Source organism: Lepidochelys olivacea, assembly GCF_965140295.1.
Source record: "Lepidochelys olivacea isolate rLepOli2 genome assembly, chromosome: 3".
In the NCBI taxonomy this organism is placed as follows: domain Eukaryota; kingdom Metazoa; phylum Chordata; order Testudines; family Cheloniidae; genus Lepidochelys; species Lepidochelys olivacea.
The window spans coordinates 18,115,273-18,132,551 of NC_140413.1; the positions used below are offsets into that span (position 1 = coordinate 18,115,273).

The 17,279-nt window shown below is 45.3% G+C and overlaps 1 protein-coding gene across 1 annotated transcript in view; it reads right to left on the bottom strand.

Annotated features, from left to right (window-relative positions):
• Positions 1–569: 569 nt before the first annotated feature.
• Positions 570–17,279, bottom strand: part of FKBP1B (FKBP prolyl isomerase 1B) — a 49,590-nt gene continuing 32,880 nt past the window's right edge. The window contains exons 3-4 of the mRNA XM_084624682.1: positions 4,751–4,863; positions 570–1,257 (exon numbers count right to left, since the gene is read on the bottom strand). Of these exons, the coding sequence (XP_084480808.1) occupies positions 1,129–1,257; positions 4,751–4,863 (242 nt within the window). The 3' untranslated portion in view covers positions 570–1,128. The remainder of the gene's footprint in view (positions 1,258–4,750; positions 4,864–17,279) is intronic.

Here is a 17,279-nt window from a genome sequence, read left to right on the forward strand (position 1 = left end):
TTCTTCCAGTAATCCTGAGGCCCTGGGGATTTGGTGGTCAGGCATCTCCATGCAAAAACACTCAGCATTGGCCTAACTCAGCTCCCTACTGAAATCGGCAGTAAAACTCCCACAGACTTCAATAGGAGTAGAATTAGGCTGACACATTAGCTTCTCAAAGGTATTTAGTTGCCTGGCTCCCACTGAAATCTGGGGCTGAGTGCTTTTGAAAAATCCAACCCATGGTCAGTGGTCTCTTCTATGACCAGGACTGAGGGGTACTGAGCAGCACAGATTCTGTTTGATTGGTCTGGGAGCTGGAGAGCCAGAGCAAGCAGAAAGACTGTCCAGCAGCCTCAAAGAACCCACTTTATATTCATTATAACCTGGACCTGTTTCTTTTTGAGCCCACAGGTCTCCACAGTGACACCATTTCGGTTTGTAATTTTTAACAGTATTGTAACATGCCCTAGGCATATTTTATTCAAGAAATCAGTAACAAACCGGAAGATCAGTAGTTCCTAGAAGAACTTTTATATTAGAAAAAATGCCCAGCTACGTTAACAGTGAAGGACAAGAAACAAGGCAGAAATGGTAAAGTATCAAGATTTTATTGTTTCCATATTTTTTTAAATTTTCAAATGAGACATTTGTTTAAAACAGCAGCGAGCAAGCACGCACGAGTTGAGAAAAAAGTGGCAACGCAGGTAACTCCGTTTGGCTAATGCCCCTTCATGTACGAGGTGTACATTTGATTTCTGAGCACCTTTTGTTTGTCTCGGTTTGTGTACAGTAAGGCAGTGGTTTTTCCATAAGGAATATATATATATATACATATATATATATATATATATTTAATGATCATTGTGAATTTTAATCACATGCAAATTAAATGAAATGTACAACTCAAAAATGTTACAACGGGGGAAATTTTTCTCAGAGCAAAGAAGCTTCTAATAGAAGACAAATATGGACACAACAACTTTAAAGAAGAGGGAAAGGAATAAACAACCTAAGGGCAGGCGCTATTGGCATGGCAGCTGAAGCAGGGAAGATTGCGACTCCAGTGCGGCCTCCTCTTACCGTAGGGAAGGGGAAAAGAATGGATGATTATCAGCAGATGTCTTCACCCGGCTCCCATGAAAGGCTTTACTCTAACCTGAGCAGCTCCACGTCGAAGATGAGGGTAGCATTGGGAGGGATGACTCCAGGATGGCCTGTGGCTCCATACGCCATGTCGGGCGTACAGGTCAGCTTTGCTCTTTGTCCTAAGCTCATCTAGCGTTTGAGTGTTGGAGAGGGAGAGGGAGAAGGGGAAAGAATGTGTTAGGAGAAATACAATAGTCCAGTCACTAAGGGGCAGATTTGCAAAGTCAGTGAGAGTTTGACCCCTAACTCACTTGATGCTTTTGTAAATCTCGCTAAGTGCCTATTTACATCTTTAGGCCCCAAATACCTGTGTAAATCTGGTCCCAACAATTTAGCCTCAGATCTCCTGGCTCCTAATCCTGTTCTTTTACCACTGGATAACGGCCTCTCATTGGCAACATGTAATAATCCTCTAGTGCCAGTTTTGTAACCCAACGGAATACCCTTTTGCACCAGTGTAGGTCCACATTGTTTCTTTATTAAGGCCTCCTGTGAGCTGCAGAGCTCTCACAAAATCTGCTGACTGCAATGGGAATTACGGACACCTGACAAGTCACAAGAGGCTCTCAACACCTAACAGGATCAAGGCTCTGGATTCAGAAAGGCCCCAGCTCAATAAGGCACGTAAGCATGTGCTCAAATTGACTGGGACGCATGTGAAGAAGAGCTTTGCTGAAGCCATCATGTGATTTCCAGAGTGCTTTGCATCTCCCATTTTCATTGACATCATTGTCTTCAATGTTCAGCCCATTAACCTCTCTCTCCCTGTTTCTCCATCTATCCAATGGGGATAATGCTACCAACCTCCCTCATAAGTGTGTTCCAAGGGTTAATGAGTTCATGTTCCCAAGGCACTTTGAGATCTTGAAATGGAAGGTGTTGTTAAAGTGTTCAGTAATTATTATTAAGTCCTAGTGTGACAATCCACTAGGCGGAGCTAGAATGTAATTTGTTTCTAGGCAGATTATTGGAAAGGATTTAGGCTACATAATTAATTTAGGGAAGGTAATCAGGGTGTTCTGGGAGGCTATAAATTGATTTATGTGGAATCACTGCCAGAGCTTTAGCTGAGTCGGCTTCTAACAGGGATAAATCTGTTCCCCTTTTTGACATTAAATGGTCAAATTCATGCTATTTTTGAGACCCCTCATGATTTTTCATACTAGTCCCAGGACTAAGCATATACACATCTCGTCTCTCTGTGCCAACATCTACATCACTAAACAAAAAGCATGGCACTTACAGAACATTTGCAAACCACCACGTTATTCACTCTGTGTGTTATATCCCTCCCCTCCAACCATTTGCTGATTTGTCTAGTTCAGGGGTTCTCAAACCTCATTGCGTCGTGACCCCCTTTTGACAATAAAAACTACTACATGATCCCAGGAGGGGGGACTGAAGCCTGAGCAAGCCCGAGCCCCAAGTGGGGAGGAGGGGCAAAGCCAAAGCCCAAGGCCTTCAGTCCCAGGTAGGAGACTGTAATCTAAGTCCCGATGCCCAGGACTAATGCCCTCAGCCTTCAGCTCCAGGCAGTGGAGCTCGGGCTTCAGCTTCAGCCCCAGGCCCCAGCAAGTGTAAGCCAGCCCTGGGTACCCCATTAACATGGGGTTGTGAACCACAGTTTGAGAACTGCTGGTCTAGTTAGTTCTTCAGGGACCATTGCTTATTCTATGTTTGTACAGAGCCTGGTACAGGGGGATCCTGATCTCATCTCTAGGTTCTACCATAATACAAATAATACATTTTACTACTATTAATAAGGAATGCAACTTGAATGGTGGGGAGGAACTGAACAGTCTTAAAAATACTCTGGGATTCCTAGAATGAACTCGTACCCTCAAAGCATTTATGATTCAAGAGCTGGGCATAATGTGGTTAGGAACCGGATTCTTGTCCATTCATATCTGAAACAGCACAGTAGTAGGATTGTACTAGCATCTGGATTGTTTCTTATTTGCCCTTTCCCCCCACCTCGTTTTATGCATTAGTAACAAGCTCCGAGCAAAACCTTCATCCAGTCTGAGCTTTGGGACCCAGAAATGTGCAGTTGCAGTGACTTTGCACCCTGGCCTTGTTAGCTCTGTATATCAAACACAGCTCAGCTTCTCTCTTTGCATAGAGTAGCACTACAGCTAAGTGCCTATGGGAAATATGCATTAGATTAAAATAGATGGCATTTGGGGTTTTATTGGGATGACACTGTAGCGAGGAGGCATGGCCTCCCTCAGAGAGTGACAGGGAGAGACCACAACACACCCCCATGGTGGGCTGAACCAGGAGAGCCATGTCCGTCCTGCTGCAAGTGGAAGGGCGGGACAGAAGGGGAAGTGGGCTTGGATGCGTCCTGCCTGCTGCTGGAGCCTGCAGAGGAGCTGCCAGGGCTGCCTCCTGAGGACTGGCCAGAGCTCTCCAAGACGACAGATGCAGATACACCCAAGGGAAACCAGGCAACAGTCTGGTTGGGAGCTGGCCTGATATAACGTCAGCGTGTTGTGGGCGGATCCCCACTGGCCCAGTGGCAGACCACTGCGCCACTATTAGGGCCCTGAGCTGGGGTGTGGTAGAGTTGGGTGGGCCTGCGTCCCCCCTGCCACCGCACCCCTGGGGTGGCACTACTCCCCATCCTTAGACTAGGAGGCCTGCACTCCTCAGGCAACCCTGTCTGAGCCCCATAGACTGTTATTGATGTTCAGCCTTGAGTGAGCCCCTAGACTCTCTGGGTGCTCACCCTTACCTGAGCATCTAGACTTTACAGTGCTCACCCCTACTGGGTCTCATAGACTGCGCAGATTGCAGGCAAGAGCCCACTCATTGCTTTTCTGCCCCACCCTGACTGGGCCTGGGGCTCAAAGACTGCTGTACTGTTCTGCCCGTCCAGAGGACGGAGCACTAGGTGAAGCTAACCCCCTTTGAGCACCTTTACAGGTATGCATCATCGAGGAGGTGTGGCCTCCCTCAGAGACTGACAGAGAGGGACGACCATGCAGTCTACAGACACTGAAGCCTTAATGATTTGAGGGCAGCCTCCTTTTCCTTGCCCTTGGTTTAACATTCATCATTGAACTTTAAATTGTGCAGTCATGAGTGGAATGTCATAGGGACTTAACAGTGCAGTTCAGTATCCTATTCAGTGAGGGTCAAATTCAGTGGGAGGCATCAAATGCAGCAGGACTGGCCTTCTTCTGTGCAACTGCACGGATGCTGCTCCATGACACACTACCATGCTGGATCATTGTAGGGGCTGGGTGGGTTGCACTGACGAGGTGGATCTATAAGCCAACCCTCCGCTGACCTTGTAGAGGGGGAGCTCAGGTGGTTGTGGATGCTGAGTGATCTACAGACAGGAGAGGATTCCATCCTCCACAGCCCACCTGGAGAAGCATGTGCAAAGCCTCGCCATCATGATCAACCCCCGAGTTCTGGCCATCCCAATTAGGCTAATCAATGGAGGACTAAGAAATATTATATTAGTATGCATCCCACCATCAGAAAAACCACCCAGGCTTATAGACTGTGATTTTGACTTGCCTACCCCGATGTTAAACCATCATTATTGTACTGAACATGCCGGCATGCACTCCAGCTAATTTGAAATTCAGCCAGCATCATCCTTCTGTACCTGTGCAGCTCCTTCCTCAAATCCTTTAATGACTTCTTGTCTGCCGATCTTGAACCTGAAAGGCTTGTTTCGGTCTCTGGAGGAATCAAACTTCTTTCCATTCTGTAGCATCCCTGCCAAAACAACACAAATGATTTGAGTCCCAACTAAGCTTGAAGGTAAGTGCTGAGGGGATGGAGTGATGACTGATGTCTTGGTCAGATCAATCATATATTTCCTTTAAAAAAAAAAGGCTAATCCAAGGTTTATAAGGCAAGAGAACCTCATGCAGAGGCATCACAGGTTCTAACAGGAAGTAACTGATTGTAGAACTATACTGTAATGATTTGTATTGTGTAGCAGGTAGAAACCCCAACCAAGACGGGGGCCCCAGTTGTGCACTGTACAAACATACCTGCTTACAAGCTAAATAGCCAAAAGGACAAAGAGTGGGCAGGAAACAGAGGCACAGAGTGGGGAAGCCATTTGCCCAAGGTCAGAGTGTGAATCTGTGGCAGATCTAAGATAAGAGCCCAGATCTCCTGTCACCCAGTCCAATGACCTCATCCCTAGCGCGGGGGTTTTCAAATGTTGTCATAGCGAGCCTCCCTAAGCTATGAAACAAAAGCAATTGCACCTCCCCATAGCTTCCAAAGGCAACACAAGGAACCGAACATCCCACACTCCACAGAATACGAGTAATAAAGTAGAAGGGCTTTGAGCAATAGAGTTATAATAAAGCCATAAAGCACCTCCTGCATTAGGTCACAGTTCTGTTCAAAGCCCACACATAGCACAGCTAAATAACACTGCCCAGACGTTGTGGGAATTCGTATCACCAAACAATTACCAGTTGTGTCAGTAGCCACCACTCCTATCTTATCAGTGGAGGGAGTGAGCTTGTTTCCACAAAGTAGTAGCATTCGACACCTTGTCCCCATCCCCAGTTCTCACAGGCCCTGGGATGAGGAGATGGGCTCATGGGTGCCGGGCTCACAGGCAGGGAGTGGGGCCCTTCTTTAGTGCAGGTGCCCCACAGGTGGGGTCAGTGGAGTTCCAGGGCAGGGGGCAAAGCAGGGGAGTCAGAGCATGGCAATCACCAGTTCACCAGCACTGTGAGCTCCATGTAGGTCCGGTGCAGCAGGATGTGGGTGCAAAGCCGGTAGCTAGGACTGGCCACCACTGTGGTGGTCCCCAGGGCTGGGGCAGCTGGAGCCAAGGTGGGACTGCCAGCAGCTGAGACCAGCGGTGGTGGAAAGGTTCTCTTTCTGGTACACTCAATTCGCCCAGCGCTGCTGCCCAGAGACAAGTGGCAGCTCAGTAGTCCAGGAGGTTGGGGGGCTAGAGCACAACATTCCAAGTGGCAGCCAGGGGTCCCATAGTGCAGCAGGTATCAGTCAGGCGTGAGTGCCATCCTGGATTTCAGGTGCTCGAACGACACTCCGGACCACTATGGCAGCACTACACCTGGACCAAAAGACAGGCAATTGATACCTCTGCTGGCACACACTCACACTTCACACTTCCTGCTTTATGGCACGCCCCATAGCTGGAAAACTTCTGTCCTAAACCACACAGCCTGTCCATTAAAGTACCTTGTTGATGTTAGATGTCTGATTTAAACCTGAATGTGAGGCACTTACTGTCACAGTTCAGGGTTCAGGGTAACCAAGGGTAACCCAAGTTCAGGGTAACTGCAGTTGTATTCCCACTTTGTGGTCCCTCAAGGTCACCCACTCTAGGCTCCCAGCTCTTCAGCTGTCAACTGTCTGGAGGAGAGACCTGTCCCTCCTGACTGGGAGCTTTTCCAGGCTGCACAGTTCCCTGCCTACACTGTAATAACACCAGCAAGTCAGACTGCCAAACAGGCAAGCCTCAACGCTTTGCTCTCTCTTCTAAGGCTATGAGCCATGCCATCACCAGCAGTTATGAATTACCATACAGCTCTTTCTAAGCAAGCCCATTTATTCTTAAGGTGAACCTTACAGAGAAAACAAACATATAAAAAACAATACAAGTTCCTATGCACATGCTAACAGCTTACCAAAGGTCACCCACCAGTCTTATGGAGCCTCAGTAGGCCAAAGCCCTGCCAATCTTTCCCAGGAAGGAACAGGGCTCCCCTTTGACAGAAAGTCCTGTCTGTTTGCTGGATAAGAAAGAAGGCCCTGAGTCAGTTTAAACTCAGGCTATTTATCCAAAAGCCCTTTCTTTGTCTGTTGGCCTCTGGAGAATCCAGTTTGAACTAATATATGTGTACCTCTCCATTGGATGGTACTTCTCTGGAAGTGCTACAACCTGAGTGAATTTTCCTAATCACACCCCAACCCTGCCCCATTGTTCTTAGTTCCTGGAGGAGCTGAGGTCATCCTCTCCCATGGTATTACATACAATCCCTGGCCCACAATGATACATAAACTTAATACAGCAAGATCTCCACAAAGATATTGCAGGAAATTGCCACATCTGTCCTGAAAGTTACTAACACACCATCTCCTCCAGTCACAGATTTCATGTTGGAAAATAAGACATGATATCACTGGCACCAATGAGATTAGAGCACACAGGACTTCATGGTGCCTCACTTAAGGTTGCCAAGTCTCCAGGATTGGCCTGGAGTCTCCAGGAATTAAAGATTAATCTTTAATTAAAGATTATGTCATGTGATGAAATCTCCAGGAATACATCCAACCAAAACTGACAACCCTAGCCTCACTTCAGCACAAATACCTACAGTTTCCAGTGCAGAAGGGTGAAATAGATCACCGCTTTTACGTAAGGCCCTAATAGCCTGGTCAAGGGTGGACAGAGACATTAAGGGTATGTCTACAATGCATTGTAAATCCGGGTCAGTGGGACTTGGGCTTGTGGACTCAGTGTTTCCAAACCCACACTTGAGCATCCACATTTCTTTGTAAACCTGGGCTTACAATTGCTGGACCCAGGTCTCACAGCCATGCTAACACGTCCATACTGCACTGTGCAGACCTTATGACTTGGGTCTGCAGCTTGACCCAACTGTAACTGCAACCATACTGTAAAATGACAGGGTCTAGACCCAAGTCACAGCAGGACTCAGGCTCTGACCCAGTCTGCTAGCAGGTTCCTAGGACCCAGGTCATGAGTGCTTGCTGACCTGAGTCAGACTGATTTGTGCGTGGACAGAAGGAAGGCTTGGGCTCAGACCTGAGTCAGAGGGGTTAGTGTACAGTGCAGACATACCCTCAGGGTATGTTTATACTCCAATAAAAAAAGAGAGCACCGAGTCTCAGAGACCAGGTCAGCTGACTTGGGCTTGCAGGGCTCGGGCTGTGGGACCATAAAATTGCAGTGCAGACATTCTGGTTCAAGCTGGAGCCTGGTCTCTGAGACCTCCTCTTCTCCCACCCCATCTGTCTTGCAGGGTTTCAGAACTTGGGCTCCAGCCTGAGCCCGAACATCTACACTGCAATTTTATAGTCCTGGAGCCCAAGCCCTGCGAGTCCAAATCAGCTGACCTGGGCCAGCTGCAACCATGTTGCGGGTCTTTTATTGCAGCGCAGACATACCTAAGTTACCTCCCTAAGCCTACCCAGTGGGTCACAGGCAGAGTGTGATTTAAAACTCAGGACTTCCTGATTTGCATCCCAAACTTATTCTTCTAGATCATTCTGCCTCAGGTCCTTCAGACTGTCTGTTTGGGGACCTGTTCAGACATCACTTATTGCACTGTAATGTGCATACTGACAGCACTCTATAAATAATACGTGATAAATGTTAACTCCAGCCTTTGTGTGAACCCTGCCAAGGGTTTATTAACAAAGTATACACAATATCATCAGCATTTTATGGTCAGAGGTGTCATCCTGCTGGATGACTGCACATAAGTACATCCTCATCCCCTCTCTTTGTCATTGGCTCCAACGTCCCCAAGTGCGACTAAGTCAGAGTCTGTTATTTTTCCAGATTGTTACAAAATCTATCCTCTTTTTTAAAAATATGGGTTATACGGATCAAAGGTGAAAATCTGTTAAACTGTGTATAATTTATCCTTCCCAGAAGCTAGGAACAAGTCTGCTTTCATACAGACTAGTGTTTCCCAATCTTGTTTTCAATGTAAACGGTGCTTTGTGTGCTCCAGTACAAACACCACCAGTGTTATAAATATCCCTCTGCCAGTAAACTCTCAGACTACGTGCTGAAGTACTGCCAGCTGAGACAATCTCCTTATGCCATTTTGACCAGGTTTAACTCAATCCCTGTTGCTGCTGGTAAACGGCCAGATCTTCAGCTGGTGTAAACGGGCTCAGCTCCACTGACTTCAGCAGATTTACACCAGCTAAGGAACTGGCTTAAAGTCATCTAAAATTAAAGTGAACCAAGCCCTAGAGAGTATTCTGTAGGGAACGATCCTGCAAGGAGATGGAATTGTGTGGGACTCTGATCAAAGCAGGGGACTGAGAGTCTTAATGATGTGGTTCTGCCACCAACTACCTGTGGGACCTTGATCAAGTAACCAAACCTCAGTTTACCCTTCTATAAAACGGGGATTACTGACTTGACCAACGTCAGACAGTGAATTGGTGGCACGACCAGGAATAACAGTATTAATTATGAGGTTTACCCTAACTCAGGGGTCCAGGGATGCTTAATTGAGTAATGCTTCTAAAGTGCCTTCAGAACTTCAGTTGAAAGAGGCTGTAGCAGCACTGATTGTTGTTATAAATAGGTCTTCTCCAGCTGTAACTTTTGATTCTATGATCTTATCAGACTAACTCGGGGAAAAGTGGCAGCTGCTATCTTGACACATGGGACCCCGGCACAGCTCTGCAGGACATTAGACAGGAGGCTCTCTGAAGAACAACAGGAATTTCAAAGTGCTTGTTTCTGTTTTCACGTTCTTAACAAGCCACACAGATTCTTCTAGACTAACCATGAGATCACAAGCAAAGAGAATGAAAAATAAACATTTTAGGGGCAAAGTGTTGGGTAGTTTGGGTCCCAAATTTAAGGAGGGACAAATTTGTAAAGGGGCTTCCATCCAGCCTCGGTAATTCCCTTTGGAGATTCATAAAATCTAGAGATAGAAAAGACTTGTTGGATCACCCAGTCCCAGATAATACAGGGCTGTTCCCTATAGTCCATTCGCCAGTGTTTTGACTAGCCTAAAGATCCCAAGCAACAGAGCTTCCAACACTTCCTAGGAGGACTTTTCCACATACGACTACATCTCAGTTAGGAAATTTGCCCTCCGGTTGTGCACACAAATGGGGCTCATATTTCTAATGATATCATCTGTGCACATATGTCAGAGTGCTCAAAAATAGTACATGCAAGAGACCGTGTGGCCAAAACTGCACGGGTACAAACCGAGACAATTTTTGAAACTTTGGCTCACTATGAATAGAAATGTTTGCTTGAGAACATTTTATTTGAAATTGATTTTTTTATCTTGATCATGTCCCTTTAATGTGGAAGTGTTTGAATCCAAAAGAAAAAGGAGAATTACAAAATTTACTATAAAACCATCTTTAAAAAAATTAAAGAATAATCAAAATATATAATATAAATAACTTTACCATGTTTCAGTGTTTCCTACAGGTTACTGAAAATCATAGAATCATAGAATATCAGGGTTGGAAGGGACCCCAGAAGGTCATCTAGTCCAACCCCCTGCTCAAAGCAGGACCAATTCCCAGTTAAATCATCCCAGCCAGGGCTTTGTCAAGCCTGACCTTAAAAACCTCTAAGGAAGGAGATTCTACCACCTCCCTAGGTAACGCATTCCAGTGTTTCACCACCCTCTTAGTGAAAAAGTTTTTCCTAATATCCAATCTAAACCTCCCCCACTGCAACTTGAGACCATTACTCCTCGTTCTGTCATCTGCTACCATTGAGAACAGTCTAGAGCCATCCTCTTTGGAACCCCCTTTCAGGTAGTTGAAAGCAGCTATCAAATCCCCCCTCATTCTTCTCTTCTGCAGGCTAAACAATCCCAGCTCCCTCAGCCTCTCCTCATAACTCATGTGTTCCAGTCCCCTAATCATTTTTGTTGCCCTTCGCTGGACTCTCTCCAATTTACCACATCCTTCTTGAAGTGTGGGGCCCAAAACTGGACACAGTACTCCAGATGAGGCCTCACCAATGTCGAATAGAGGGGAATGATCACGTCCCTCGATCTGCTCGCTATGCCCCTACTTATACATCCCAAAATGCCATTGGCCTTCTTGGCAACAAGGGCACACTGCTGACTCAGATCCAGCTTCTCGTCCACTGTCACCCCTAGGTCCTTTTCTGCAGAACTCCTGCCTAGCCATTCGGTCCCTAGTCTGTAGCTGTGCATTGGGTTCTTCCGTCCTAAGTGCAGCACCCTGCACTTATCCTTATTGAACCTCATCAGATTCCTTTTGGCCCAATCTTCCAATTGGTCTAGGTCCTTCTGTATCCTATCCCTCCCCTCCAGCGTATCTACCACTCCTCCCAGTTTAGTATCATCCGCAAATTTGCTGAGAGTGCAATCCACACCATCCTCCAGATCATTTATGAAGATATTGAATAAAACCGGCCCCAGGACCGACCCTTGGGGCACTCCACTTGATACTGGCTGCCAACTAGACATGGAGCCATTGATCACTACCCGTTGAGCCCGACAATTTAGCCAGCTTTCTACCCACCTTATAGTGCATTCATCCAGCCCATACTTCCTTAACTTGCTGACAAGAATACTATGGGAGACCGTGTCAAAAGCTTTGCTAAAGTCAAGAAACAATACATCCACTGCTTTCCCTTCATCCACAGAACCAGTAATCTCATCATAAAAGGTGATTAGATTAGTCAGGCATGACCTTCCCTTGGTGAATCCATGCTGGCTGTTCCTGATCACTTTCCTCTCATGCAAGTGCTTCAGGATTGATTCTTTGAGGACCTGCTCCATGATTTTTCCAGGGACTGAGGTGAGGCTGACTGGCCTGTAGTTCCCAGGATCCTCCTTCTTCCCTTTTTTAAAGATTGGCACTACATTAGCCTTTTTCCAGTCATCCGGGACTTCCCCGGTTCGCCACGAGTTTTCAAAGATAATGGCCAGTGGCTCTGCAATCACAGCCGCCAATTCCTTCAGCACTCTCGGATGCAACTCGTCCGGCCCCATGGACTTGTGCACGTCCAGCTTTTCTAAATAGTCCCTAACCGCCTCTATCTCCACAGAGGGCTGGCCATCTCTTCCACATTTTGTGATGCCCAGCGCAGCAGTCTGGGAGCTGACCTTGTTAGTGAAAACAGAGGCAAAAAAAGCATTGAGTACATTAGCTTTTTCCACATCCTCTGTCACTAGGTTGCCTCCCTCATTCAGTAAGGGGCCCACACATTCCTTGGCTTTCTTCTTGTTGCCAACATACCTGAAGAAACCCTTCTTGTTACTCTTGACATCTCTGGCTAGCTGCAGCTCCAGGTGCGATTTGGCCCTCCTGATAACATTCCTACATGCCCGAGCAATATTTTTATACTCTTCCCTGGTCATATGTCCAACCTTCCACTTCTTGTAAGCTTCTTTTTTATGAAAATCAAAGGCAAGACATGTTTAATTATCAGAGGTGTAATGTGAATTAGTAAAGACTCAGTCTACAAAATCCCTCTGATCACATTTAAGGACAAACATTGTGACCCACACTGGATCGGAAGTAATAGGTGTTATGTGTACAAGAGACCCCAACACCTATTTTCAGGAGCTCTTTAAATCCAAAGTTGAGCTGTGATTGACGTAACATAGAGGTGACCCAGCATTGTTTAGCCAGATAAAGCTCCATTGACTTCAATAGAAATAAAACGTGAACAATCTGTACGATCTTTCAAAGCAAAACTAAATACTATCATCCTTAGCATCATTTGAAACAAAGGGCATTTGAATGGGAATTCAATTTAGACACTATCAATGGAAGTAATAGCAGGTACAAACAACAAAGACAAAATCACAGCAAATATCTTGGTGGCATAAGAGGGGAAAACAGAAACAAACACATGTTGCGAGTGACCTCAACAGGAACAACGGGAAGGCACTGCACAAACAACCGGAACAACACAGCATTAGGAAGACTTCAGGCTCCTAAACAAACAATTTATGGATGGTGACATTAAATGAAAATATGGAGGGATGGGAAAATTCTGCATCACTCACAGGACTGGTTATGGACCACAGAGTCTTTCACTGATAGGTCACTGGTTTTTATCACCCCAGATTAGTAGAGACTGAAAGTGATTACCATTTGAAGGTTGTCTGGTGTCCTGTATGAAGCAAGTTGGTGATCTCAGTTCCCAAGCGTCCACATGATAAAGGTCACCACACAGTCAGCACTCTTGTCGGTCATCTCATTAGAGAAGCTAAGGATTGAGTCTGATCTACCCTTTCATCCCTGGAGGTCTTCTGGGACAGGGGGGAGGTATGCTGTGCAGGAAAGCTTGCATTGCCACTGCATGTGCTATACCTATTCTATAGACAAATAGAGGGCTTCAGTCTCCAAGCCAGTACTATTTATGAGCAATAAATGAAGTTAAGAGATTCATTATGATTGTTGTTCACTGATTAGACTGAATTAAAGTATTTTCTGTGGAAGTTACTCTCCAAAGTAAAGAAAAGCAAAATCGCGAGAAAAATCAACACACTTGTCTGCCTGGTTCTCATGAAATCACTATGTACTGTAAATGAAGAGAATATTTCAGCATACATGTTCTTTCAGAGAACATGGTCCAAGAACGTCTTGTCTGTTTCTCTCACTTTAAAGCCCCTCCCTCCCAAAGCAATAAGCACCACTATATAACAAACAATATTGTTATCACCAGACTTGACACATACCATCTGTTGCAGCATCGATAACTGCTTACAACTTTATCTTCATCTGCCTTAGACCGAGGTTGTTAACATGTGACCCAATGGAGCTCACTCCTTATCATAGGCTCTCTCTGTATCCAAACACAATTGCTGTGAAGAGCTCTCCTACAAGTCCCTGTCTCTAAGGCTCCTAGTAATCCATCCATTCCTAGTAAATTTGCCTATCACAGCTTGTGATATGAGTGCTGTGCCTTGAGGTGATGGGGTCTGAGAATTTAGAGGCTGTCTCTGATACTAGGAAAGTGTGTTGAGTTCATCCCTCCATTGCAGGTGTCTGCATTGTATCCTTTACTGATGTAGCTTGACCAGGGTCAGAGATGCCTTCTGCTTTCTGCTTGCATGCTTGACATGGCATGAATGGGGCTCTTAATATATTTATCTACTATTTTTCCTGGTAGCCAGCCTAGTGAGGTTTCCAGGCAGACTGTATCTCTGAGCTGGAAGACAGGTAGGAGTATGGTTGTCTGCTCAGTGTGTTTTTTCCACCTGTTTTGCAATGGCTTCAGTAAGGCAAGAGCTTTCTTTGTGGTGTTAGGGTCCAGCGACATACATGAGGGAAGATTTGTTCTCAGCATCAGGGCTGTGTTTGGGAGCACTCCATTACACACTTGAAAAGAGCTGAGTGTGGGACTTTACCTGATGCAGTCATTCTGTTAAACACCGATTTCTTTGTTCGAATGGTTCTCTCTGCCAGGCCATGCAGAGATCTTGGATTGGAATGTGAGTGCAAGTCGGCAAGATCTTGCAACATGACCCATTTCTTTGCTTACAAACGGAATGTGATCATTCAGTAACTCCTTGGAATACCTGGAGTTATAAATATGACAACCGCTGCGTGTGCTACATCATTAATGTCATCACAAATGTTTGCTGAAGGCAAAGATACCTGCAACTATTTTGTGCACTGATGTCTTAGGAATCTAGTGAGGCCATAATGATTCAGATTGGCTGCCCTGTGTTCTTAACATACATTGCATACTTCGGTAAGTACCATTATGTGTTGGGCCACTCTCAGGCAGTACATTATCTGACTGGCTTGTGAATCTGTTCCTTGCATGCCCGGCCCTGCTGTGCTTCATATAAAAACTATTGCCTCATGTTTTTGAGGAATATTTATTCTGTCACCTGTTATTAATAGCCCTGACTGTGAGGCAATCATGTGTTTCAAAGCCCAATATGGCTTTAGTTTAGGACTGACTCGTCTCCTCCTTCCATGGCCAACCATTGTATACACGTTTTTCCAAGGCTTGCAGATGAGTGTCTTTTAATGTGTCTTGTGATCTGTGTAGCATCCCCATACTTAATATCAAGGTGACATCAGTATCATAAACAGCTTTCTCTTCAAAGAGTTCAGAATCTGATTCTGTAGATTGCTGGCTACAGCCTTAGATTGTGTGTTCTGAAATCAGCATTTCTTTACCAATCGTGTGTATAACTTTCAGATCATCTCTCTGTAGTTGAAGTAGCATGTGCTATTACCTTGCAGGAATTTCAAGGGGTTTCCCAAGGGGTTTAAAGAATATGGTCTCAAGTGATTTATGATGGTCTGAAGTAAATTAAATTCAATAAGGACAAATGCAAAGTACTCCACTTAGGAAGGAACAATCAGTTGCACACATACAAAATGGGAAATGACTGCCTAGGAAGGAGTGCTGAGGAAAGGGATCTGGAGGTTATATGGACCACAAGCTAAATATGAGTCAACAGTGTAACACTGTTGCAAAAAAAGCAAACATCACTCTGGGATGTACTAGCAGGAGTGTTCTAAGCAAGACACAAGAAGTAATTCTTCTGTTCTACTCCGCGCAGATTAGGCCTCAACTGGAGTATTTCAGGAAATGGACAAATTGGAGAAAGTCCAGAGAAGAACAACAAAAATTATTAAAGGTCTAGAAAACATGACCTATGAGGGAAGATTGAAAAAAATGGGTTTGTTTAGTCTGGAAAAGAGAGGACTGAGAGGGGACATGATAACAGTTTTCAAGTACATAAAAGGTTGTTACAAGGAGGAGAGAGAAAAATTGTTCTTCTTAACCTCTGTGGGTAGAACAAGAAGCAATGGGCTAAAATTGCAGCAAGAGAAGTTTAGGTTAGGTTCCTAACTGTCAGGGTGGGTAAGCACTGGAATAAATTGCCTAGGGAGGTTGTGGAATCTCCATTATTGGAGATCAAATTTAAGAGCAGGTTAGACAAACACCTGTCAAAGATGGTCTAGATAATACTTAGTCCTGCCATGAGTGCAGGGGACTGGACAGATGATCTCTCAATGTCCCTTCCAGTCCTACGATTCTATGATCAGATTGCACTTGGATTTCAGCACTGTCACAGGGTGACACTGGCCCTTTAAGAAGGAACAAGGTTAGTGCCTCTGTGAGTGATCAGCTGATCCCAGTTGAGCTTTAAAATAGGGCACCTGGGCTTAGAGCCAGAGAGACCAGGTGAGGGGGAGCCTGGGTGAATCAGGAAGAGGCAGTGAGAGTAGACATGGGGCTCTCACTACCTGCTCCCTGGGAATAGGTAGCCCAGTTGAGTAAGGTCTGCCTGAGTCCCCTGGGAGGAGCAGTAGATGGGACCTAAGAAATAAAGAGGGGAAACTCCTAAGAGCTGGAGCCCAGGGAACTGTGTTTTTATTGATTTAACCTCAGTTTGGACAATTAAACTGTATAACAGAGACTGTGGGTAGTGCAGTGGGACCTTTGGAGGCCGGGGAAGAGGACCTTGTCACAAGCACCTTGTTAGGTACGGAATGGCATTTTTTGGTGGGAAATGCAATAGTTCTTTTTCAATTTGGGTATAATGTTTTCGGCCTCTGTTACATAATATAGGCACAATAACTTCCTCTTGCAGTGAACAGGCTCCTAAACAGTCTTTAGATGCATCTGTTTGAATAGTGAGCTGCTTGTTAGGATCACAGAATCCAACTAGTGGTGCATTGCAGGCTGTCATTTTCAGTTGCTGCAGTGTCTTGTCTTGTTATGGTGCCCACTGCCAGATTATGTCATCCTGTAGCAACTTTCTCAGGGGATCCATCAAAGTTGCTTCACTTGGGATGTATTATACTAGAAATTCAGCCATCCCTAAAATCCCCTGAAGTGCCATTTTATCTTGTGGGGGTTTACATAACCAAAAAGCAATTGAGAAAATCATGCCTAACCCTGGGAGACAGGAGAAAGGGCATCGCATTATGGAGCTTTCTGCTAGAAACGACAGTAATGACAAATGATCATGGGGGCTCAAACCCTAAGCACAGTGAGTGTGTAGCCAGCCCCGTGCTGGATGGATATACCTTCCTCTGACATATATAAGGGGTCTTGCCTTTTCTTATACTTTGGCAACACTGGTTCTTCTTTGATGGTGTGCGCATAGATGCGTACAGTTCCAGTTCTTTGAATTAGGTTGAGATCAGTGCCAGCTTTTTTACCCAATAGTTGTTAGACATTTTAATAGTAAAAAAATTGTCCTTGGCTGTTGCTGCTATGAAGGTGATTTATCTTTTAGATTCTGTCCTAGAGACACCACGTTACTAGTATAAAATTAGGCTGTCATACGCAGACTGGACCCAGAATCTGTGTTGAAATACATGCTGGGATAATATTAGCCTCAGTCCCAGTAACGAGTCTGAATTTTATAGGAAACCTCCTTACATACGGAGTCAAATATCAAGCTTCTGCTGGATCAGCTCTGGGACTT